Source organism: Rhinopithecus bieti, unplaced genomic scaffold, assembly GCF_001698545.2.
Source record: "Rhinopithecus bieti isolate Rb0 unplaced genomic scaffold, ASM169854v2 scaffold_17861, whole genome shotgun sequence".
NCBI classification, from domain to species: domain Eukaryota; kingdom Metazoa; phylum Chordata; class Mammalia; order Primates; family Cercopithecidae; genus Rhinopithecus; species Rhinopithecus bieti.
The window spans coordinates 5,293,060-5,319,922 of record NW_016809830.1 but is presented as its reverse complement, the minus strand read 5'-3'; the positions used below and the strand labels follow the sequence as shown (position 1 = coordinate 5,319,922).

At 38.9% G+C, this 26,863-nt stretch overlaps 1 protein-coding gene across 1 annotated transcript in view; it reads left to right on the top strand.

Moving 5' to 3' along the window:
- The window catches only part of WDR7 (WD repeat domain 7), a 407,408-nt gene that overhangs the window by 281,919 nt on the left and 98,626 nt on the right, over positions 1–26,863 (top strand). Inside the window, exons 22-24 of the mRNA XM_017890454.1 lie at positions 11,585–11,771; positions 23,471–23,588; positions 26,159–26,321. Of these exons, the coding sequence (XP_017745943.1) occupies positions 11,585–11,771; positions 23,471–23,588; positions 26,159–26,321 (468 nt within the window). The remainder of the gene's footprint in view (positions 1–11,584; positions 11,772–23,470; positions 23,589–26,158; positions 26,322–26,863) is intronic.

Sequence of the window (26,863 nt, the reverse complement as noted above, 5' to 3'; positions counted from 1 at the left end):
TGTTGCCCAGGCTGGTCTTGTTTGCCTGAGCTCAAACGATCCTCTCACCTCAGGCTCTTGAAGTGCTGGTGTCATGCGTGTCCGTGTGAAGGGACCACCAAACAGGCTTTGTGTGAGCAACATGGCTGTTTATTTCACCTGGGTGCAGGCGGGCTGAGTCCGAAAAGAGAGTCAGCGAAGGGAGATAAGGGTGGGGCCGTTTTATAGGATTTGGGTAGGTAAAGGAAAATTACAGTCAAAGGGGGGTTGCTCTCTGGTGGGCAGGAGTGGGGTCACAAGCTGCTCAGTGGGGAGCTTTTGAGCCAGGATGAGCCAGGAAAAGGAATTTCACAATATAATGTCATCGCTTAAGGCAAGGACTGGCCATTTTCACTTCTTTTGTGGTGGAATGTCATCAGTTAAGGTGGGGCAGGGCCTTTTCACTTCTTTTGTGATTCTTCAGTTACTTCAGGCCATCTGGGTGTATAGGTGCAAGTCACAGGGGATGCGATGGCTTGGCTTGGACTCAGAGGCCTGACAGCTGGGATTACAAGCATGAGCCACTGTACCCAGCCTCATTTTAATTCTAGTGCTGGTTTCTATATTGGTCTCCAGATTTGTGTATCCAGTGACTTAGCTGACACCCACCCTTAAATGTTTGATGTGTATCTAAAGTTTGAAATGTCCCAAAACTAAACTTTGGATAACTGTCCCTTGCTTCAAAACAACAACAAAAAGAAACTCTTCTTCTCTCTTATTGTTTTACTAAATGTCACCACCATTCACCTAATTGTTTATGTTCAATTTTTTAGAATCATACTTCCTCTCTTTCTGTCATGACTACATCTAATCCCTAAGTTAATCCTGTCCACTCTATCTTTAAAAAAAAAAAATGTTTTTAATCTAGAATTCAGACCAGAAACAGTGACTCATGACTGTAATCCGAGCACTTTGGGAGGCTTAGGTGGGAGGATCACTCAAGCCCAGGAGTTTGAGGCCAGCCTGGCAACAGAGTGAGACCCCATCTCTACAAAAAAATAAACATTAGCCAGGTGTGGTGGTGTGCACCTTTAGTCCCAGGTACTCAGGAAGCTAAGGTGGGAGGATCATGTGAGTCCGGGAGGTATAGGCTACAGTGAGCTGTGATCGCACCACTGCACTGCAGCCTGGGTGACAGAGTGAGACCCTGTCCCAAAACAATGAAATTAAAAATCCAGAATTCGGACAGTTCTCACTACTCCATGACTACTGTTACAGTCCAGCCCAGCATTCTGTCTTGCCTGAGCCACTGGGAGCCTCTCAGTAGGCCTCCCTAATTTTACTTTTGCCCCACTACAGTCTATTCCGTACACAGGATCCAGCTGCATCACTGCCCTCCACATAACCTTCCACAAGTTTCTCATGACACTTAGAATAAAACCTCACATTTAAAAGACCCAGCATGATCCATCCCACAGCTACCTCTGTGACTTCATGTCCTACCAGTCTCTGCCTTGTTCACTGCCATCCGGCCATACTGGATGTTTTGCTGTCCCTCAGAGATCCTAGGCAGGCTCCTGCCTCAGGGCCCTTTGTGCTTCTCCCACAGATACTCACATGGTTCTCTTTCATCTCACTCAAGTCTTTGTTCAAATGTCACCTTCTGCAGAGTCCTTCCCTGTCTGTCACTTTCCAGGATATTTTCCTTCACAGTACTTAGTGCCACTTGATATATTTGTTTATTTGGTTTGTATGTCCCGACTAGAAGGTAAGCTTCAGAAGAGCATAGACTTTTGTAAATCTGCACTTAAAATAGGGCTTGGTACACAACAGGCAGTCAGTAAATACAAAATGAATAATAGGATCATTCAGCTAATAGGTGCTCAAGCTAGAACTGAAACCCGGCTGTTCTCTTGTCTGCCTCCCTCCCTCCCTCCTTCCCTCCATCTCTTTCACTCATGCCATTCAATAGTCCTCCCTCTTTTGGGAAGGGGATATAGAAGTGTTCGGACTATTCAATTAAAGATTTAGTAGATTAATGGATTTTTTTAACACCCACCTCTTTGACCTCATAAACACCTGTTTCTGTTATTTACTTCTTTATTGCTGATGTCCTGACCGTCAAACAATCAGCACGTTTTACCTTCCCTAGGTAGAAGAAGGCTACATGCATTAAGTAACATCCTTTTGCTTATTTATAGGAAGCTAAGACTATCTCCTATTTTGGTCTGCCATCCAAAAGACATTATACCGAAAGCAAAATGAGATCACATTTCCCTACATGACACAACTTAGTTAATTTGAAATTCAGTAGATAAGAAAAAATGTGCTTTAAATCAAAGAGAATTTGGATGTTATACTCTTCTGATTATAGGACAGGAAATAGATAACTACTTTGAAGACTTTTGATTAAACTGATGTTAATGAATTTAAAATATCTTTATTAATTTCTTAATTTAACAGTTATTTTGTGCTTTCTATTAAAAGAAATGACTTATTTTATGCAGTACAGGATATAAAAGTTTGAAAGCAATTTTAATAATTGCATTAACACAAAGCTTCTAGTTATAGAAGTGTTTCTTAATTATTCCATATTCATAAATAATGGGCATCTTGGAATTATTTTTGATTAAATCAAGATATGTATAAAGCACAGGAATAGAATTCTAGATGGCACTCTGCCATCCTTGTTCTTTGATGGACGTTAGCAAGTGAGAAAAGGCTTCATTCACTTGGTTACACTTTGAAATAAGTGGCCAATCATTATTAATTCATTTTGCACTCATTGTAATGGCACAAATCATCATAAATTCATTTGGTTTAAAGTGCATATAATATGTTCTCCCATAGGAATCTGGTTGTAATTGAGCTATTAATTAAAGTATTTTTTAAATATGACCTTTTCCCCCTTCTTCACTATTCAGATCCAGCAACCGGCAGTGGCTATTTCTTCATTCATGATTTCCTTTTAAGTCTGAGGAGTGAAATTGTCTTAACTAGGCCAGTGAACTAGCCTAAGAGTGACCAAAGCCAGAGAAAGTAATTATTTGTGTTTCCTACCAGCAGACAGCAGTAATAGTCATGAATTATCCCTCGGGTGTTTGAAAAATTCTCTAAAACTCTCTGGTTTTGTAATAATTCTAGTAAGAAAATGTTATTCTCCCTAGTAAACATGGTTTGACTCTGTTTTAATTTCTAATCCTAAAAGCTCCTCTCTCTGGCCAATGGTCTTCTGTTAGCATTGGTTGCCATTCAATCCAAGTTCCCTTGCCTTTAGCAAAGGACCCTTCATCACGGAAGGCTTCTCCCCTCCTGCTTCCTGTGTGCCATCCGTCCACATTTCCCTCTGTCAGCCTCCTCAGTAATCCACTGCCTGTCACTGTTTTCTAATGGGTGTACCGGCGGTTTATGAGGGCTTATGATAGCTGGTTCTAGAAACTTCCTGCAGGTAACCACAGATTCCTATGAGGTCTTCAGGTTTAAGGGAAGCATCAAGGGAAAACTTAAACCATTTTTATTATTATTGTACTTTAAGTTCTAGGGTACATGTGCACAACGTGCAGGTTTGTTACACAGGTATACGTGTGCCATGTTGGTATGCTGTACCCATTAACTCATCGTTTACATTAGGTATATTTCCTAATGTTATCTCTCCCCCCTTCCCCCACCCCATGACAGGTCCCGGTGTGTGATGTTCCCCACCCTGTGTCCAACTGTTCTCATTATTCAATTCCCACCTATGAGTGAGAACATGTGGTGTTTGGTTTTCTGTCCTTGTGATAGTTTGCTCAGAATGATGGTTTCCAGCTTCATCCATATCCCTACAAAGGACATGAACTCACCCTTTTTTATGGCTGCATAGTATTCCCTGGTGTATATGTGCCACATTTTCTTAATCCAGAAGTTAGACAGAAATTTTAAAAAGGAAATAAAAATTACAAATGGAAGACTGGAAACAATCTCCCTAGTTTTACAACTTTTAAAATCCTTAATTATTTTGTGCCTTTTCTGCACAAATGGAAACCATTTTTTAAAAAATCTGCATGATTAATGTCTTGGTTGCATCTGTGGTTATAAGAAAATAAAGGTGTGAGGCACCTCTGGTATTCTGTTAGTATACACCACTGGCAGTTTACTCTGTGTATATGTGTTTTAAATGAATAAAATAATTCTAGTGATTAAAAGAAGTCCATGTTCTGTTTGGGAGGCCGGAGGCAGGTAGATCACAAGGTCAGGAGTTCAAGATCAGCCGGGCCAACATGCGAAACCCCATCTCTACTAAATATACCAAAGATTAGCCAGGCGTGGTGGCTCATGCCTGTAATCCCAGTACTTTGGGAGGCTGAGGCAGGTGGATCACGAGGTCAGGAGTTCAAGACCAGCCTGGCCAACATGATGAAACCCTGTCTCTACTAAAGATACAAAAAATTAGCCAAGCATGGTGGCACATGCCTGTAATCCCAGCTACTTGGGAGTCTGAGACAGGAGAATCTGTTGAACCCGGGAGGCAGAGGTTGCAGTGAGCTGAGATCGCGCCATTGCACTCCAGCCTGGGCAACAGGGTGACAATCCATCTCAAAAAAAAAAGAAGTCCGTGTTCTGTATGTCTGTTGTTGTGTATGTGCTGTGAACTGAAGGTACTACTATCAGGTGCAGTCCCTACCCTTGTTCTAGAAATAGAGGAAAAAAGTGAAATAGCAATATGAAAGTGTTATCAAACAAATTATGCTAAAAATGATACGTGATGCTTATAAAAATATGTAACTATGTTTCTTTATAGTTAATGATGTGTTTTCCTATAACAGGTATTCAATAAATGTAGGGTGTGTTAATAAATTGAGTCTGTGCTTTGTGATAAGGATAAATAAATGTTCCAAAAAAGAGATTCATTAAGCTATTCTAAGTAATAAGAGAGAACAAATGTGTGTGCATGCATGTGTGTGGGTGTGTGTTATAGCTTTTAAACGGACTGACCATCATACATAGCCAGATACTACAAAAGTTTTCAACATTGGCATTTGTCATTGGTCAGCTCATGATTGAACAATATTCATCTTGCCAGAGCAACAAGTTACCCATAGTATAATATTGTCATCTGTTTAACCACAGCTTACATAGGCTTTATTTTGCTCTCTTTGCCCCAATCGTTTTCTCCTTTGTAGCATTTTGCTGTTACAGCAAAGTGTAAATATTTTCTTGCAGCTTTGCTCTTTCATATCACCTCATAACACCTTAAAAAAAAAAGTACAATTAAAGTTGGGACTCTAAAGAAAATTAAAATTTGATATGAATTAATAGTATTAAAATATGAGCTATTATTATTCTTGAGACATAACAACAGAATTCATCTCTCAACAGCCAGAGGGTCTAAGTTCATTGTGATGTATCCATTGCTGGATTTTAAGTGTTTTCTGCTTTTTAAAGGATTTTGTTTCATTTTGATTTGTTCTCTAGTGTTCTGAGTCTGTCTGCATTTCAGTAGTTTATTTGTACATTTGGCCAGACATACGGGGTGGTGCTGAGATGTTACATAATAAATTCTCACTGTGAAGCTGCTGCAGTATCTCTACTGCTCACCTAGCTTATAGGTAAGAAACACGAATAATTTGATAACTTAATCTTGAAGATGGCCCCAGATTGACATGAATCATGCTGAATTCTACCCTGTAACAAGTTGAGTTAGGAGTCTCTTGACATTCTCAATCAAGAGTCAGTGACTAGTAAAAGGTCTTTGTGCTTGTGTTACTTATATAGAGAAGGTGCCCTTTAGTTCCCCCAGGACAGTACATTTATTACAAATGGCAAGGATTTCCAGTCTTTTGGATATCATGGACCAGTACAATTTCTAAAAATAAAATATAAGGGCATTTGTTAGTACTATTTCAAATTTTTAATTTTGTTTTTTATAAACATTAGAGAATACCACTCTATTAAAAAAATATATTCACCAAAAAAAGTAGTAAGAATATAACCTCACCAAAATAGTAAGTCCATATCTCAGAATAAGCACTCCTTTACGTTGAATAAATATAACTTTAGGAAAAAGACTTAGTACATTGTTTATATTTTTCATATTTCACCATGTAACTGTGGAAACTTTGCCATTGTTCAAAACAAGTTTGTAGCAGACTCTTGGAAATTTCTGATCTGTGCATAATTTTGACTGTGCTAGGCACATATAGTATAAAGTAATTTTCAACGTTTACCAAAGCAACAATTATATATTAAGTTCTTATTGAGTAGAAAGCACTGTGCTAAGCCTTAGGCCTAACATAAAAGTATTTTTCTTGAATCTCATTTGGCCCAAGGAACTTACCTATTTAGCAAGTATGAAAGGTAAATTAGTAAATAAATAAAAATAGCTTTAAGCAATAGAATAAACGCCAAAAGATAGTATATTTGTGTTTGTTCAGTGTGTGCACAGTAATTGCCATATTAAAAGGAAGAATTTCATTCTAACATAAGCAGGGAAGATGCAGTAGAAATTGGTAGCTACCCACCCCATACAATTCTTCCCTTCCAGGTCACAAAGCCTCAGTTTTGTTGAAAGTGGCAATATGTCCAGCTGACAAACTGCATTTCCCATGCTCCCTTGAAAGTAGGGAATTATTATATGGTATAATTCTGGCCAATGAAATATGTAATTAGACTTTAAAAGGAGCTAGACTTAACTGACACATGTCCTTTTGTCCTTCACCCTTCTCCTACTTCCTGCCTGGGAAGTGGATGCTGTGCTGGATGTGGAATTAACCATTTTGTGACCATGATGCAACTAAGTTAGAGCGAAGACAATGATAGGAACCTTGGTATTGTTATGTGTTGCTTCACTGACAAAAACTCATTGTTTAAGAAAAGATAAAACATTACTTAATCTTCTGTTTTGGGGAGATGCTCGTAACAGGAGCTGAAATTATTTCAGAAGGAGGAGAAAGTGGACTCAGGATTGGTTGTAGATATAGTTCTGAATCCATAGTTGGTAGTGTCATGAATACAACATGGTCGCAAAGATATAAGTTGTATACTGGTTATTGAACATCGTCAGGGCCACAGAGACCTCAACTCCTTACCCAGAGCTACATCTAACCACTTGGCCTATATGGTTCTGTTATCTCATAGAACATAGAAATATACCAGATTTTTCTGAAGGTCTTTCCATTCAGAAATTCTTTGATTCTAATTAATCCCATTTGACTGCAGATGAGAAGATCAGAATAAAAAGGGCACTTGCTCTTTTCTTTTCTTTTTTTTTTTTTTTTTTTTTTGAGACGGAGTCTTCCTCTGTTGCTCTGTTGCCCTGGCTGGAGTGCAGTGACGCGATCTCAGCTCACTGCATGCTCCGCCTGCCGGGTTCACACCATTCTCCTGCCTCAACCTCCCGAGTAGCTGGGACTACAGGTGCCCACCACCACACCCAGCTAACTATTTTGTATTTTTAATAGAGACAGGGTTTCACCATGTTAGCCAGGATGGTCTTGATCTCCTGACCTCATGATCCGCCTACCTCAGCCTCCCAAAGTGCTGGGATTACGGGCATGAGCCACTGCGCCCGACTGGCACTTGCCCTTTTCTAATCACACGACACCTCAAATATTGATCTTTTTAAAACCAAACGTGATCAGATCTCTCCTTTGCTTAAAACTTTGTAATGGTTTTTTATTATCACCGGAATAAACAAACTCCTGAGCATGGCATATAAGGCCCTTTGTCCTGGAGCTGTAATAACCTGTCCTGCCTTTTGTTTCGCTGTTATACTTCATCCCCCCTGCCCTCTTCTCCCCTTCACCCATTTACCCCTTCCCCAACCATATATGCACACAGTTTCTAGCCATGCTGTACTACATGTAACCCTGTGATCTTGCCATGTTCTGTCTTATTTCCTGGTCTTTACATATGCTCTTTCCTCTGCCTGGAATGTTTTCTTTCCCTTCTCCTTTAAGTGGCTAATTCCTACCTATTTTTAAGGTTGTGGCATAAAGATCACCTTCCTCTGGAAGCCTTCTTGTACCCCCCAAGATGAGGCTAAGTGCCTCTGTTAAGCTCTGTCTTGTTATCTTGTGCTTATAAAAATTATAACACAATTCACAATATATTTAAATTGCCTGTTTGCTCCTGTTCCTGAATTAGAATGAATTTCCTTAGTGGAAAGAACTGAGTCCTAGTCTCCCTTTTTTCCCTAGCACATAGTAGAGTATAGCAATATGCAATTCACAGGTATTACATGAATATTTGAGTCGATGGGTTGGCACCAAATGCGAAAATCCTTGACTGAATACCAGGCCAGTTAGCTGAACTTTTTCATACCGTCACTGGAGAACCTTTAAGAAGAAGGGATTGGCGATGATGGTCAATGGTAGCATCATTCCCCACCTTGCCTTCTCAATGAGATACTGTAGAATAGTGGTCCATTTATATAAAATAAGGAAATATTTATTTTCTACAAAGTTAGATTCTATCTTATACAGATTAAAATATACATTTTTTACTCAGTACCAACCAGTTAAGAAGAATTATGGGAGGCAAAATTCATAAAATTCTGTCTTAAGACTTTATCAAGAGGGAAGACACTATCATTATCTTGATTTCAGCATTTGATCCTCTTTGATCCATGTTGAGAGCACCTATGTCATATGGAATTATAAAGTAGAAAATCCCTAAATTAGAGGATACAATAAAAGTTAAGAAAGGAATAAATTTAGCTATGTCTTTCTATTATATAATATTTTTTAAAGGCTGGTTTCTTAATATTAGTATAAAAAATAGATGATTAAGAAGTTTGAAGTTATAGGCATCCCAGATTATTCCTTCAGAACATCATTGTCATTACTGCTAGTAGCAGAAAAGTAATATGCTTCCTATTAATCACCAGGGCTAGAAATCTAAAGGTTTAACTTGAAAATCCTTTTTCACACTGTTATTTACATGTTTTGTTTGGGAAAAGTTGTCAGAAATAGATACGGAGTTTTAACATTTGTACATCTTTGTAATTCCAAAACAGCTCCCTGAAAAAGAGAAAACATCATACTCTTACCAGTAGATTTGAAATTTGTGTGTAGAGTAGCCCATTTTCCTTTCCTTTTAATGCCCTCACGTGGCCTGCCAGAGCTGTAAAAACTGCCCTGCCAAAACCATAGGGATCTTTACTTTATGTTACTTGGAGACTATAATTTGAACTAAAGGAGAGATGCTGTAGGGGAATTTTACTTATGAGGTCGTTGAGTGAAATAGAAAATGATTTAAGAGAAGGGACGGTGGTGCTCTAGAGACCCTGTGTTTTCTGCTGAGCCACGCATTCTCACAGCGAGGCCATGCTTGACAGAGGAGCAGCAGGCACTCTTGTGGCCCTTGTAGAGCCAGGGTCTTCTGAAAGGAGGCAGAAAGGGAGAACGCTTTTCTGTCATTTCATCCAAGTGCAAGTGATCAGTTCCCTTATGCTGTCCTTCCCACTTTGTCAGAACAGTGATGGAAAATATCAAGATATCAACCACTTAGTGTTTATTTTCACTCTCAGGAAAAAATTGTCCAGAGTGGTGAGGAAACTTCCTCCAGAGCTCCCAACACAGAGGCCCTTAGGTATCAGTGAGGTCTCTAGTGTTGCCTGTATGCTCCCATCTGTAATGAATACAAAAATGGTAAAGTGCCACTAAGGAAATTGATGACTGAAATGCTGTAAAACATTGTACTTAGGAAACTTTACCTCCTTTTGCGATACTACTTAGCAAGGATGCACCTCCAGGGAGCCTTATTGCTTAGATTGGAAGCCATGGCTGCTAGTGTTTCAGGATGTCTGCAGAAAATAGCAGTTGGAGTTTTTCTGTAGCTCTTATGACTTCCGAGAAGTAAAAAATAAACAGGAAAATTGTAGATTTCTAGACATTTTGAAATATCATTCGGACAAACTGGGGCAGGGAGCTGTATTGGAAATATTCTGACAGTAAAGGCAGACCTGTTTTTCATTTATGTAAATAATGTGTGCAAAGCACTGTGGTTGGTGGTTTAGAAGATGCAGGGTTGTGTGAAACACAGTTACTACCCTCAAGGAACTGACAGACTTACTGAGGAAAAGGGAAATGCTCGTATTTAAAAATAGGAGCATTTCATGTGATAAAAGGACATGTATGTGCTGGCAGAAACTAGAAAACTGTGTTACCTTTTTTAAAGGAGTTTATTATTTTTCTGATCCAAAAGAAAAACATGAAGCTTTATATATTATAATTATATAGTTAAATACAAGAGTAACATTTACAAATACACATATGAAGTATGAATTCTGGGATGTTGTTTAGTTTAACTGCAGGAATTGTTAACCCACAATCTATGGCCGCCTTGACATTCTTCTGCAGAATTTGATGGGTATGACTGTGTGTGTAGTTTCCTGGGGAAAGGACTGATGGCTTTCATCAGATTCTTGAAGGGTTCCGTGACTGAGAAGAAATTCAGAATCACTACTTTTCAGTGTATCCACTGACTCTTATCCTGGCTTTACAATACTCTTCCCTTCTCTTCCTTTCCATTTCAATCCTTTCTCGTTTAACAATTGACTATAATATAAAAACTATTATATGCTTTTGTTGGTTGGATATGATGTACTAAAGTTTATGTGCCATTTTCTTCATTTAGAAAAGAGCCATGTTTCATAGGTATTCAGAGTAAGCACTATAGTATGAGAAAAGTCAGGCTCAGTGAGTACCTTCCTAGGCCTGCCCCCAGTGAGTTACGGAACCATGGTTAATTTCCTGTCTTAACCCTGAAGCATGTGTTCCTCTTAATCAGTATGCTGTACTGTTCTGTGACTTAGGAACTGTTTTCTTTCTTCCCTCAAAAAACAAACAAACAAAAACTCTTCTAAATTACAACTTGCTTTTCATAGCCCCTGCTGTTTTTCTTTTTTAAATGTCAAAATGCCTTCTGAAGTAGATGAAGTTTTGTGGCTTAATAGCCATTAGACATAAGTATACAAATTGTCAGCCTCATCCTCAACATAAAGGAATACCTGTTTATTATTAAGATCTAGGTCATCTCATCAGATTTAGAAATAATAGTGAACTATTAACATGTTTAACAAAATCATGTGAAGAACTTACCACACCCTTGACATAATTGTACTGTATCAGTACATACACCAGAATATAGAGGAAAATAGATGCTTTGGGAGGGAAGCTTTTCAAACTACCTGTTCTCCATTCTCCATCCTTCATTGCAATGTGCCTGTAATAAGGGATGTTTTGAGGGGGAGTATTTTACATATGAACTGTGTTAGATGCAGAAGAAAGGTTAAGAAATACCGTATTACATTATTTGAAACCATCCCCATTTTGCAGAACCCTGAGTTAGGGAGAAATATTGTTTGGAATTTAAGATCATTGATATGTTTTGAAATTATATATACCCATTTACATATAATATGTAATTAAAACACTTTAGAATACGGTATGAAATAATATAGCCTAACTTTTCCAAGAATGTGGCTGAGCAAACCATTTATTTAAGATATTTGTAGTCTTGAGGTTCAGAACCTTTTTCAGTTAAAAAAATCAAAAATGGATTATATTTGGAAAGTATGCTTCAAAAGAAAAGATTACAAAAGTAAAATTCCCTTAATGCTCTGCGTTGTATTCTGTCATTTCAGGCAAGGCACTGACGTTTCTTCTGCTACAGCCTCCAAGCCCCAAACTTCCTCCACACAGCACTATCCGAAGAACAGCCATTGATCTGATTGGACGCGGGTTCACCGTTTGGGAACCTTACATGGATGTCTCCGCTGTTCTGATGGGGCTTCTGGAACTTTGTGCCGATGCCGAGAAACAACTTGCCAAGTATGTGCGGATCCCAGTTAATTTGATTTGTTACTGTTCTTTGTTTTAGGGGTTTTTTTGGTGGGCTTATTGATCATTCTATAGAGATTGTGCGTGTTTAATAGACAAAGAATAGACAAAGGTCTCCGTATGTGAAGTTTTGAATATGGACAATGGAAAGGAAGCATGTTTCTATAATTGTAACGCAATTGAGATTTAGCCCTGAGCCAGTGAATGAGATGTGACTTAGTTTTCCAGTTGTACTTGTTGTACCGTGAAGTATTACTTGCTAATAATAGTGTAATATAGTTGATAAGGAAAATGATATATATATTAAATACTTGATACTTGATCAGAAATGATTATGGCCAGCATACATGGCCAAATTGGGGAATTGCTTCTCCATGCTCATGTTAACCTTTAAATCAACTTCATTGAGGTTTCACTTAAACGCAGTAAAAGACCAGCCATGAGGAGGTGGCGGTGATCCAGGGAAGCAATGATGAGAGAGTTCTACAAGAGGAAGATGAACTGAGGGAGCTGCTAAAGTGAAATAGGTGGGAAACACATGTGGTGACCTACTGACTAGGATTGATGAGGCAGGGGGTCCTGTTGGTGGTGGAGATTACTGCTGGTTTGGAAACTCAGCCTCCTGATTCCTGCAAAGAGTTCTTTTGTTTCCTTTTGATGTATAATACACGTATCATGAAATTTACCACTGTAGTCATCTTAAAGTGTTTAATTCCGTGGCATTAAATATAATCACAGTGTTGTGCAACTGTTACCACTGTTTAGCCCCCACAGAACTCATCCTGAATGGAAGCCCCATGCCCAGTAAGCAGTCCTCCCCTGTTGCCACTTCACCAGGCCCTGGCAACCATTGCTCTTCTTTCTGTCTCTGTGAATTTGCCTCTTCTGCATATCTCATAAAAACAGAACCATACAAACTGTGGTCCTTTGTGACTGGCTTCTTCACTGACATGATATCTTTCAAGGTCCATTCATGTTGTGGCATATAATAGTGATTTGTTGCTTTTTATGGCTGAATAACATTCCATTCATAGTTATATCACATATAGTTAATCCATTTACCTGTTGATGGACATTTGGGTTGTTTCTGCCTTTTGGCTCTTGTGAATATAGCTGCTATAAACATTCGTGCATAAATATTTGAACACCTGTTTTCATTTCTTTGAGTAGACACATAGGAGTAGAATTTCTGGGTCATCTGATAATTCCATGTTTAACTTATTGAGGAACCACCAGACTGTTTTCCCACCAGCAGTGCACAAGAGTTCCATTTTCTCTACAGCCTCGCTAACACTTGTTTTTTCTTTCTCTCTTTAATTTTTTTAGTATAATCATCCCAGTGGGTATGAAGTAGTTGGAATTCTTGAACTGTCCCTTAATGCCTCCCTTAATGAAAATGTTACCACCACTTGGATTTTCTCAGTGAATGGTGTTTCATTCTTGTCCTTGTTAACTTTTTTTAAAAGTAGAGTTCTTAGTCCTTTGCTTTGCCATTGCCTTAAGTTCTGGCATGCTTTGGGTCCATAGTTTTCTACTGACTGCTCTATGCTCAGAAAGTAGAGATCAGAGGAGCAACTGAAGGCTAGAATGGAACTCTGTGGCTTTGTCTACAGATAAGACATTGCTAGCCCAAAGTCCCAAGGTGATTGGTAGAGGACATTCATTTCAAACCTAAACAGCTGCTGCCCGCCCCCCAGTTCCCTCCTATCATACTACCATGCGTCCTACACTTTACCTCGGTATCTCCCTAGCCGTATGCCCTCCAGCAAATTACTTTACCTCTCTGTATCTACAAGTTGGGGCTAATTAAAGTACTTGTCTTCTAAGGTATATTAAATGAGCTTATATTTGCAAATTGCTTAGAATAGTGAGCATATATTAAGAGATGAAATGTCTTCCTATGTGACAGAAGTACTGGTGCTGATGCCATTGTTAGGGCCTTGTATTCAGCAGATCAAGAGCTGCCTGACTCTAGAATGAGCAGTTTAGCATAATGGTAGGCAGGATAGTTTTCTGGATACAGGAGGCCTGAAGATTCTCAATGGGACTTGAAGGATTAGGAGGCGATTTGAGCCCAGGAGTCTGTGCCTATAGTATGAAGCAGCTGGCCTTTGCGTGAAGCCCCAGAACATCTTTTCAACCTCTGCCCTCCCCTTGGCTGCAGCTGCCGTGTACGCCCGCCACACGTCAACAGTGCTGGCTTCTGTTATTGCAGCTCTCCTGGTTTGTCTTGAGAAGCGTTCACATTTTTTGATTGTCTAAAATTTTGCTTTGACTTAATTTTGGAGCTCATTTTTAAATCTGATCAAAACACAATTTCAGTAGTATGCACTGTTTTGTTGCCTGGGAGTAAAAATGATGGGCTTTTATTCAGGGTTAGTATTTTTTTGTTTGTTTGTTTGATTTTGTTTTTAAATAAATTTACATTAGGCTTGTACCAGAAAGCATAAAGATGCGCTTAGGTCTTATCTACATGTAGTTTGTTCACAGACACAAAAACTGAAGTTTTCAGTAGGCAATTTAAATCTTGCTGCTATATCCTTTTCTGTCATGAAGATTAGTATGACTTTCTATACACAGCTCTGAATAAATGAATGTATCAGCATGTAGCCTTGAGGAGTCCAATGTAATTTTCATCATGATAAATTGCATAATAAGCAAGAAAATGTTTGCTTATTAATCTATAACAAGATTTAGATTGAAAATGGCCTGTTACATCCGTGACACACTCAGCAGAGGGTGCAGAGGCCTGAGATGGTGGGAAGTGGAGCAGCGATGTGTGCAGGGGGTTAAGTGTGGATCTTACCCTTGTGCTGCCCTGCTGGGCTGCCCCTTTTTGTGCCTGATTTACTGTGTACACAGTAACACTGCTCAGCCGCCTTGCCTCTGTCTGTGATGTTAAGCTTGCTTTATGAAGAAGCTTTTATGTTAGGCTTGTGCTTTTTAAAATTTCAGTTCACATTTATTGAAAAAGAAAAACCATAAGCAATGTTTCCTACTTTCTTCATATTCTTGTGAGTTTCTGAGGGCAAGGGTTTTGTGGAGGGGCAACCAGTCAGGTCCCCTGCCTTGTCTGGAGAACACATATCATGACAGAGTTCCCTTTTGCCTCTCCCCCATGTACCGACATCTCCTGCCAAGCTGACTCCTAAGAGGTCTCCTAAAACACTGTATATGCTTCGAGATGAGTAGGGTATTTTCTGACTGGGCTTGGTGGCTCGTGCTTGTAATCTCAGCACTTTGGGAGGTTGAGGTGAGAGGATCTCTTGAGTCCAGGAATTTGAGACCAGCCTGAGCAAAATAGGAAGACACCCATCTCTAAAAAATAAATAAATAAAAAATTAACAGGGCATGTGGCCTACACCTGTGGTCCCAGCTGTTCAGGAGGCTGAGAGGGAAGGATTGCTTGAGCCAAGAAGTTCAAGGTTGCAGTGAGCCATGATCGAACCACTGCACTCCAGCATGGGCAACAGCGAGACACGACTCTTAAAAAAAGAGTATTGGAGAATGGCGTAGACCCGGGAGGCGGAGCTTGCAGTGAGCCAAGATCCGGCCACTGCACTCCAGCCCGGGCGACAGAGCGAGACTCCGTCTCAAAAAAAAAAAAAAAAGTAGTTTTTTCCAGAATTGGTTACCCCTTTATTTTAGAAACATGATATGCAATTTTACATCTTTGAAATCAAAATATCTACAGTTGTTTTCTAATGTTTTCAGATATTTTGCCAAATCTTTACTATTTATTGATTAATCAAGCATATCGAATAACTAATATTTGAAAGGAGCATTAGGTATTCTCTGTAGTTGCAAATTTGAATCAAAGATCATGTCTTCAAGACAGTTGCAGTCTTACAGGAAAGACAAGATCTGCCCCAAAATAACCATGACACAAAGTGAGAAGGAAGGTAAAAGGTGTAGACATTCAGGACATAGTGAAATGAATCACCCTGCATAACCAGAGGGGATACAAGGAGGGGTTTCATTTGGATCTGTCATTTGAGTGATTATGAGGAGAGGAGGGGAAGGACAGGGGCATGCGAAAGAAAGGGGTAGGAAAGCACAGGCATCCCAGACATCTGGTGAAAGGAGGAAAATGCTATTTTTAGCTAATTTTATTTGTTAATTTCTTGTAGAACTTAAAGTGGGATTCTCCCATGTAAAACTCAAACACAGTGGCTGGATGTGGTGGCTCATACCTGCAATCCCAGCACTTTGGGAGGCCTGCTTAAGCTCAGGAGTTTGAAAACAGCCTGGGTAACATAGTGAGACCTCCGTTTCTACAAAATAAATAATTACCTGGGCATGGTGGCATGTACCTGCAGTCCCAGCTACTTGGGAGGCTGAGGAGGAAGGATGGCTTGAGCCTAGGAGACCAAGGCTGCAGTAAGTGGTGATTGGACCACTACTCTACAGCCTGGGTGACAGAACAAGACCTTGATTCTAAATAAATGAATAAATCTCAGACATAATTTCCGTCCCAGTTATCTCAGGGGAATAGATTAGGGTCAGATAAAGGATTGGTATGCCTTTACTTTATGAAAAGATTGTTGCAGTGAGTTTTTTCTTTGCTTTTAACACCTATCACATAGCCTTATGCAGGGATATAGAGGCCTGGGATGCAGTCCTCCTACTGAATGCTTATTACCTATGAGTTTCTGTGCCATTCAGGTCTCCATGTCCTCAACTTGTTCTAGAGAAGTTCAAGAAACAGGCATTATCATCCCCATTTTGCAGATGAGAAAAAAATGAATCTGATAGAGAGTTGCTGCCTCTTATCCAGAGTAACATTGTAGTCTCTGAAAAAAATAGGATTCAAACCCTAATCTAGCTTATTCCAAAAGCCAAGCTCCTACCACTATGCGAGCTTGCATTCCAAATCTTAACATCCACAGAATTAAAACAATTTGTTAAAGTACATAATCAGAATTTTCAGTGTACTTTAGATTTTTAGATATGTTTAATAAAATTATTTTCAACTGGAAATGGTGGTTCACACGTGTAATCCCAGCACTTTGGGGGGCTGAGGCGGGATCACTTGAGCCCAGGAGTTTGAGACCAGCCTGGGCAACATAGTGAGAACCTGTCTCTACAAAATTTAAAAAAGCTATAGGAGCATGTAGTTCCAGCTACTTAGGAGGCTGAGGCAGAAAGATCACTTGAGCCAAAGAGGTCAAGGCTGCAGTGAGCTATGATTGTACCACTGTACTCCAGCCTGGGCAACAGAGCAAGACCCTATCTCAAAAAAAAAATTATTTTCATCAAAGATTTTGTACCTTCTAGGATGTAAAAGCCATATTTACATATCAGTAAACTCCTGAGTACTTGTGTCATATATTATATGTTTATTCTTATTTACTCATAACATTTGCCAAGTGATTTGCTAACAATAAATGTTGAATAAAGTCATGGGATTTAAAGATTTTCATTTTAGAGATGAAAATCTTTTTCAACATCATCTGATCCAGTACCCCTAATGTGCTATTAAGTAAAAATAAGGTTTAAACAGATTAAATAATTTGGCTGAGGTCACAGTGGTACTCAAAGAGCCAAGACTGTCACTCAGGTTTCCCAATTCCCATCTTGCAGCTCCTGTACCATATGGCTATGCCACCCTTAAAAAGGTGAGTGATTTGCAGGTAAAATCTTATGTGAGGAAATTTTTAAATAATGGGGATGGACTGTTCATCCATGATGAACTGTTTAAGAGAAAATTGAGACTGCACGTCATTGGAATCATAGATTGAGCCATCCCGAGCTAATTGTGAGAAAAGTAGAAACATACAGTATTATCCTTTTTGTGCATTCATAATTTTGTTAGATCGGTATGGGTATGTGCATATTGATTGATAAAATGTTAGAAACAGCAGAAAAATCCCACTATACAAAGGAGCAGAAAAATTCTTGTGCTCTTAGAAGGCTGGACTTCACTTGTCTAAGTTGTGGTCTGTGATTTTGATCCATTTGCCTCATTCATGTGGCAGGACCTTTACTCTGAAAGAGAACAGTGGAGCAGTGCCGGCCTAGTTGCTGAAGGGGCCGGGCGAGCATCACATACTGCCACAGCTGAGGGACGTTAGTGAATTACAGACTGCCCACATTCAGAGAGAAGCATAAAGTCCCTGGAAACCACACATGCTTTGATGACACATGACACATGACACAGTGCCATTATTAGAAAGATTCTTTTTGAACTACATAGACTGGGAGAAAAACATTTTTTGTATGCTAACTCAAACCTCAACCATTCTTGAATTTTGGGGGTGAAGAGTGGAGAAAGAAACACATCATACAAATGCTAAGATGCTTTAGGATTCCATATTTAAGCTATTCATATTTTTCCTGTTTCTGTGAAATTTATTCTTAACAGAAAATTTATAATCTGAGGAAGCCATATAAGTAAATCCTATTAGCATAGTTTTTATTCACTGTAATTGTATTTAGCATACAGGAAATAGATCTTAAAGATATACATTTGAGGAAGGAATTGCCACCTTTATGTTTAGGAACTCAATGCCACCTGCGAGTTATGAAATAAAGGTACAGCATGACAGAGGAATTGAAGATATCTTGTTAAATTGAGGACAAATATTAACATACCTGTTTAGCCAGGAAGGAATAAAATGGGAATCCCAGGGGCTATACATTAAGTATGCATTTTTAAAGTCATTTTAGTAGTCTTTGTTTTTGATGGAGACTCTTTTCATTACCCCGCTCCTAGTGACAAAAATTTACAGGCTATTCAATGAAATTTTATATGTCTCCCCCACCAGCCCCCCTGGAATATTCCCTTACACTGTTGCTTAATTTGACAGATGATAAAGTCTGACAGTTTTAGATCATGACATTTAACCAAAGTGTTCTTTCATGTAACTTTTGAAACGCTTTCACCACGATGGAGTGAGCTTTAGAACAGGATTAATGAGCAGTTCTGTGAAGAGGGACTTCAGCCAGCGTGGACGATTTTTCCATTCATATTTTTATTTAAAATATTTGTCATCTCTGATATTTCATATTGGGTGTGTACACTGAAATGCTGAGTAAAACAGAGAGTCTGTCATGACCACTTTTTTTTAGAATAAAGAGAACCAAAAGACCCATCCTATAAACCTGTGTAACAGATAATCCGCATAATAGCCAGATAGGCGGGATCAGATGAAACAAATGCGTTCCATGTTTACATGCAGATTCCAGAATAAGGTTGATACTCCTTTAATTTCAAACCTCTGATAGTATGTTCCTTCTTCATCCCCCATTAAAGCATATCACACAGACAATGCACTCTTGACTTTAGAGATAACCAAATGTAGAATTAGACTTCATCTGTTGGGACTACCAGATCAATTGCTTTGACTTCATTGCCTGGTCAATTCAGTCCAATAACTAGCTTAAATGATTTTTTTTCCTCCTGCTGAATTTGCCAGCTACTTCACTTACTGCGTAAGTATGGAGCTACCACCATGTCCAGGGGCTGAACTGGGCACTTTGGGGAGATACACAGAATTAACAGGCATGTTTCAAATCTGTACAGAGTCCATAATATAAAACTAATACGTAAGTCCTGGCAGAATGTGATTTAGTATTAAGGGCCTGGAATAAATGGGGTTTGTTGTTGATTATTTTTGTTTCACTAGAAGTCAATGAGTGCTGTAGCAGTTAGAGAATACCATGTGGGAAGACCAGAATTGAACAGAGAGGAGGGAGGAGACTGTGCCAGTGGGGAAAGGGGTGGAGGAGAAGCATTAGCAAAATACTGGAATAAAATAAGGAACAGACCTTTAGGGACCAGCTTGGAAATTAGCCTGACTTCAGGAGCATTGGTGTTGAAAAGAATGAGTTGAAAATTAGGGAACTAGATTATGGAGGGCCTAGAATCTTAAGCCAAGCTGTTTAGAGTTTTTCCTAGAAGTGGTAGAGAAGGTTACTTTTAAGTAGGGCAACCAGGAAACAAAGGTGGTGCTTTGGGAAGATGACTATGATGACGGTGAATTGAGTAGACTAGAGGAGGGACACAAGGTTTCTCTCTATGCCTTGACCACCTCTCTACCCTCACACACACAGCCCCCTACTTTTGCACTGTGGATGCCATACCCTCCAAGTCACTGCAGAGCCCTGACCTCAGAGCTGTAGAGTTATCCACACTCTGCAGTCTTGTGCTCAGACTGCCGGATGCCAATGGAGGGAATCCCTCAGGTGTGCACACTGATGCCTTTTCAAAAGCGCTGGCTTTTCCAACTTCCAGTGAACTCAGTGGGCAGTAGGTTCACATGTCTTTGATTCACTTCCTTCCCCCTTACCCTATAGCTTCTCTTCTAGACCCACCATCCAGCACCAAAGCACCAACCTTTATCATTTTTCTTACTATAAGAAGTTTGCTGATTCCCCCAAATTTACAAGGCCATTTGTTGACATGGAAGGACAATGCATGGCTATGCCTTTTGGCTTGAAACGGCGACCTGCTGGTAGTTTATCTCATTTTCCCTTCACCTTGCTTCTTTTTATGAGAAGCATCTTTGGTCAGAAGAAGCGGTTATTGTACATATAATATAGGAGCCGGCAGGGCTAGTTGTTTTTGTATTTGTTTCCTCATTTAATCGTCTTGTCAGTGCTGTGAAGTAGATATTTTAATATACCCATTTTACAGATGTTGTGCTTATTCAGTCCAGGGTGGCCACAGGGCACACCATAAGGGTAAGGGGAAAGTATCCACTTGTCACTGTGGCGTGAGCCGTGAAGATCTGTCAGCTGACCATTTCCACACTCAGGTGCACACATGATTGTGTCTCTTCATTCTGGGGGGGTGTGTGTGTGTGTGTGTGTGTGTGTCCCTCTCTTAGCCTCTCACTAAACATTTCTTTTCCATGAAAAGAACCAGAGAAGGGATGGAAGCAAGAACTTAGAGGTAATGGTGAGTTTGCTGTGATCCTGCTTATGTTGGTTTCCAATGGCAAGGGATCCCAGCAGCACACAGCTGGGGACAGACTGGACTTCTTCTAGGAGGACACTGTAACTCTTGTCCTGCAGAAGCCAGACCCTTTCTCTTAGCACCTAGGTAGCAGTATATCCACGGGGAGGACAGACAGGCACCCAGAGCCATGAACTACAGCAGGAGTAACACCTTCCCTATTACTATATTTCTCATGACACAGCCCAGTTCTTTGGGTAGCAGGATCACTACCATTCATATTTATGTTTCAGATGCAATCCTCAGTAGTTCACAAGCCTGGTTCAGCAGTGTATTGCCAATCCCACCCCTGTGAAGTTGGTCATTTTTGTACCCACACATAAGACTTCTTATTTAGCTGAGTCTGATCTTTTTGATGACTTTGTAGATGTTAGTTCTATTACGTAATATAACTACTCTCCCTTACAACTTTATAACCACACCAGCTGATAACTGTGCATCCTGTATCTTCAAACCATTATTAATATTGAATAAAACAGCTGAAGGCCAAGTATAAAACGTATCACTAAAATCTTCTCTCAAAGATGCAATCTAGCCACTCATCCAAAGCCACTGAGTTTAGTCACAGTACTGGTTCAGTAATCCAAGTAACCACAATATGGTCACACCTCTCCCCACTGTATTTTCTCCAAAGGTTAGCTGTCCTGAAAGACATCACACAACTACCCAGCCCCTCACTTAAGTTCTCAGACCCGACTTCTCACTTGTGAATACCTGTATCAACCACTTCATAGGGATATTCTGGAGCAGATGCAAAGGGTGTGAAATAACACAGGAAAGCCTGACTTTCAACCTAGACCTTGGGCTCTGCACCCACTTCTTCCCCTATAGCGGGCCTTCCAGATCTGGGATGGGCTGCCCAGGAGATGGACATTCCTTTTCCCTGGCTGACTGCTTGTCAGGGAGGTTGCCTGGGAAATCTTTCCCAACTCCAGCATTCTGTGATTTTATTGATTTTCCCAAACTTGATTTCATTTTGTTTAGAATTATTCAACTAATGTAACATTTTGATTGTTTATAGCCTTTCAGTATCATCAGTCCCTATTCATCTACATTGATGGATGAAGGGAAGCATCACAGGGTATCTACAAAGTTTAACTGGCTTTTGAATCCTTGAAAACTTGACTTAAAATTTGGGTTTATAATCTGAATTTTACAATAAGTATTAAGCCGTCTAGCCTCAGCACTACTCACACAGTAAACATTTCTTTCACTGAATTTGCAATTAGCCAAGTTTAATCCAGAAAAGAAACTGGCCAACTGCCCATCCTGCTTTCTCACAAAACACCTCTTTCTAACTCCTACTGGGACCCAAGAATGTCGGGCTCTTCCATGGCAGGGAGGTGGGAGATGCCCACCGATGCCTTCTGCTTGTGCATTGTTCAGTATGTGTGTGTTCTCTCCGCTCACATCTTTCTTTTCAGTGTTAAACATCAAAGGAAAACTCTCCATACTCCATACTCTGAGCCCCTGCTTCATCTCTACCCTCGGTATGGGAAAAAGAAGAGAGACAGTTATACTACCAGTCAGAGATGTAAGCAGTGTAACAGTCACAAAGACTTATAAGCAGAACTTCCTTTCACAATGATGAGAATGCCTACGTCATTTTTATTTTCAGCTACAAGTTAAAATAATGGTTCTGAGATCAGTTATAGAGATACCTATAAACTTTTTGAGAATTTTCAGTAAATACAATCCAGTTTACACATGAAGCACATAGACTCATTTAATTGGAGTAGGATAAGTGTTCATATACATATTTCTTATACATGTCTTCATATACATATTTAAATATAAAAATATTTAACTCGGGAAACTATAATTATATCCCATACTGAGTAACAAAATACTCCTTGTATACAGTTAATGGGCAGATCACGTACCACATTTTAATAATAGTCTTGATATTGTACCCAGTGGATTATATATAATATAAAGGAAGCTTGGAAACAAGAATGTTGATATTTTCATGTAGTAGAGGTGGAGAGTGAATATAGTGTTACTCTCCTACCATGACCCTGGCATTCTGACAGTTTGGGAAGATCTCTTTCATTGTGTGCATCGTCTTACAAATAGCCTGGACAACATCATGCCATTTCTTCTTTATATAAACAGAATTAGTATCAGTTAATAGAATTTTTGGCATTAGTACTAAGTAACTGTTGGTGAAGCATGCTGTTTAGTAGGTTGGGTCTAAAAGTACTAAACTGGGATATACCGGCGGTATAAGGATATTCCAAATGAAAAATAATATACAAACGAAAAATAATTTTGTCATTCTCAATACTTGTGACAATTTTATAGACAGGAGTGAATCTTGCCTTCCTTTCAGATATACAGCCTTAGATACAGTCTTTTAATATGGCTTTATAAATAACTATTTTTAGGAAAAATTTGAAAATACTCAGCATGATAATTCGTTCTTACCTCATTCTGAGCTTTGTGATATGTATTCAGTACTAGTTCTTGATAATTTGTTAACAAGGCATTTTTAACACTTTGGACAGATGCACATACTGTTTTCAATCTTCACGGTTAATTATTCCATTTTGTATTTGATGCCAGAACACTCTGACTCCTAATCACTGCCCATTGTTGCAAGTCCATTATATTCTAACTGTTTGAGTGCTCCCATTGACCTTGAACTGACATTATAAGCTGTGTCTAATCTTTTCAGTCTATATTTCTAATGCTTCTTTTCTTTTTTACCCTTTTTCTGATCCCTGTTTAGCATCACAATGGGGCTGCCTCTGAGCCCAGCAGCTGACTCGGCCCGCTCTGCAAGGCATGCCCTCTCGCTCATTGCCACCGCCAGACCACCCGCCTTCATCACCACCATAGCCAAAGAGGTGAGCAGAGCTTCTCAGTGTGCGCCATCTTCTCATTCAGAGGAATTATTTGATACTATAAGCTGAGGGTTCATATCCACAAATAGTCTTTCTAGTTTGTTCTAGAACAATGCAAGTTAGTAATTTAGTACTGAAATGAACACATGTGTCTGTGTGCATGCACACTGAATTCCACGGTGTGGTGCATTCATGACCTGTGCTTCTGTATTCATTTCTGTTCTCAATTCACTTGTAAATCTTTGACAATCATTTTTCAATCTGAATTATAGCAGGCATATGAAAACTCAAAGACATTAAAGGTGTTCACATTTTTCACAGATAAGTACCTACTTGTCATCAAAACTAAACTTCTTATTTAGCACTGGCTCTCCAACTGTAAACAAAAATGTAAGTCATAAACTTGCTAATTGTTTTTCCTATTACTTGTCACAGATAAAGACTTGAATGCCAATTGATTCCCACGTTCTTAGTGTTCAAACTAATTGCCCACATCTAACTGGAAAACTAGTAAAGAACAATGAGCCAATTATTGGAACTTTCCTATAGGTCTTAGTAGGAGGAGGAAAAAGAAAGAATCATCAGCCCTTAAATTTTTTTAAAGGTTTATTCCATTTCAGCATGAATAATGGGGAGACGCAGTGTCCATAGGGTGTGGGCTCTGTCTGAGTTGTTTTTCCTGTAGCTATGATGAATTTTTAAAATAATAAATACCTCTGAGTCTACTCAGATAAACTGAAACCTATTGGGCCTATGTCTGCCCCAGAGCTATCCCTAATAGGCATGCTGTAACTATTTGTGCCAAATTTCGCTGGGAGGGGAGCAAAGAAAGTCCTAACAACATTTTGTATAGGCTTATGTGAGGCACTGAGGCTTTGAATTCATATCTAAAATAAATTTGTAGACTAAGGGTGTGCATTTTTCTAATAGTGCATAGTATTATAGTAAGGTTCCACTAGATTTAAAATATACATATGTATGTATTTGTTTTGTAGGTATTATATAGTTATGTATAATGTGTATATGTATATGTATATGTGGGTACAAGTGGTCAATTTTATTAGTCTTGGAAGATTTTTTTTTTTTTTTGCCAGTTTTCCCATCAGTGGAATATGCACAGGTTGTAATATTGAATATAGTGAAAAAGCCTCACATTAGTCTGACAGGTCCTTGTATTAATTGTGTTTTCAAACTTCCCTTGCACCATTTACGTATGAGTATTTTTTTTAAATGAACTGTTAGAATACCCATGCTTTGAATTCATTCTACTCCAGCTTTTGGTTGGAAAGGTAATTTTAAAATAACAGTCCACATTTATTACCTTTAAAAGCAAGTTTTCAGCCTGTTACTGTGGCATGTGCCTATAGGCCTAGCTATTTGGGAGGCTGAGGCAGGAGGATCGCTTGAGCCCAGGAGTTTGAGTCTAGCCTGGGCAACATAGTGAAGTGAAACGCTGTCTGTAAATATTAAATAATAAATAAAACAAAAAACACACACAAATTTTCCACTTCACTGTTCAATCTTAGAGTATTAGAGTAAAATGCTAAAGTGTTTCTTATTATTGTCTCTGACCTGTACCCCATTTCTATGCCTACTACCTTATGGCTCTTCACAGGCTAGTCCAGGGCCTGTTAATATTCTTTCTCATCCAAACTATAAAGCTTACAATTGTATGGGGAAAATCACACTGAATTTATATTATTTGCCATGCTCATTATTTTTGGAGGCATGTTCATTTGGATTTCCCAGCTTAATTGTAAAGCACTTAGAGAATAATTTCTGGGACACAGTGTGGTTAAAGTATTATTTGTAGTTGATCCTCAAACAGTAAGGGAGTTAGGGGCACCGATCCCCCTAGCAGTCAAAAACCCACGAATAATATTTGACTGTTCCAAAAGTTAACTACTGTTAGCCCACTGTTGACCAGAAGCCTTACTGATAATGTAAACAGTCAATTAACACATATTTTGTATGTTATATATATTATATACTGTAATCTTACAATAAAGTAAACTAGAGAAAAGATAATGTGAAGAAACTCATAAGGAAGTGAAATAAAGGTCTTCATCCTTGTCGTTTCCACATTGAGTGGGCTGAGGGAAAGGAAGGGGAGGGGATTGGTCTTGCTGTCTCAGAGGCCCAGAGGCAGAAGAAAATCTGAGTATAAGTCGGGTCATGCATTTCAAACCCATGTTGTTCAAGGGTCAGCTGCACTATCATTACTTGAGAGCAAGGATCGTATCTTTTACTTCCTGGGCATCTGCCAACTTCTGTCTACCTTAGTTCCAAATGTACCAAATTCACAAGTCCTCAATATGTTTCTTTTTAAACATGTCATGATAGTGTTGTATTAACATCTCATGGTAATGTTCAGGAACTTACAGAATTCTATTAGGCAATACCTATTGAGTTTTTATTATACTAATGTTGTTTTTGCAATCAAAAGTATTTTCTGACTCACCCCAAGAAGTTTATTTTTTTCTATAGTATTAGAAAGTGAAAAATAAACCATGGCTAGAAATGTAAAACTATATCAGTGTCAATCATATCTACAGCTTAGAAATGTTTTGTAGGTACACAGACATACGGCCCTTGCAGCAAATACCCAATCACAGCAGAATATGCACACAACAACTCTTGCACGAGCTAAAGGGGAGATTCTGAGAGTCATTGAAATTCTTATTGAAAAGATGCCCACAGATGTTGTGGATCTTCTTGTGGAGGTAAGAATATCCTGTTTTAAATGATCCATCAGCAACCTAAATTAAATATTCTGATGAAGTAATATAAATCAGCATCTTTATTTCCGGCATCTCTAAAAGAGATAAAGGGTGAGAGAGAAAGAATGAGTGTATGTGTGTGTGTGTGTGTGTGTGTGTGTGTGTGTGTGTGTGTAAGAGAGAGATAACTAAAATTAATTTTGTGCCATTTCTGGAAGACTTATTCAAATTTCCTCAAAAATCAAAACGATTTTCATGTTCATTCACCATTCACTTAGAATTGGTCCATAATATGTAAATGTCTGTAATATGTAAAGGTTATGTTACCTTTGACATCTTTCATTATAAATAAAATATATAATATGTTGAATAAAGCTACCTATTATGTGCATAACTATGAACTGACTTTAAACAAGTCTGTTGTCTTTATTTTATTGCACTGTCCTTTAAATTTCTTTTCACAGATAAGAGAAAGGATAGACTGAAATATACATATGGCTTAAATTGCTTTTGTTTTTATTTTAAATACTAAAATAAAACTATATAGACTTTTTATGG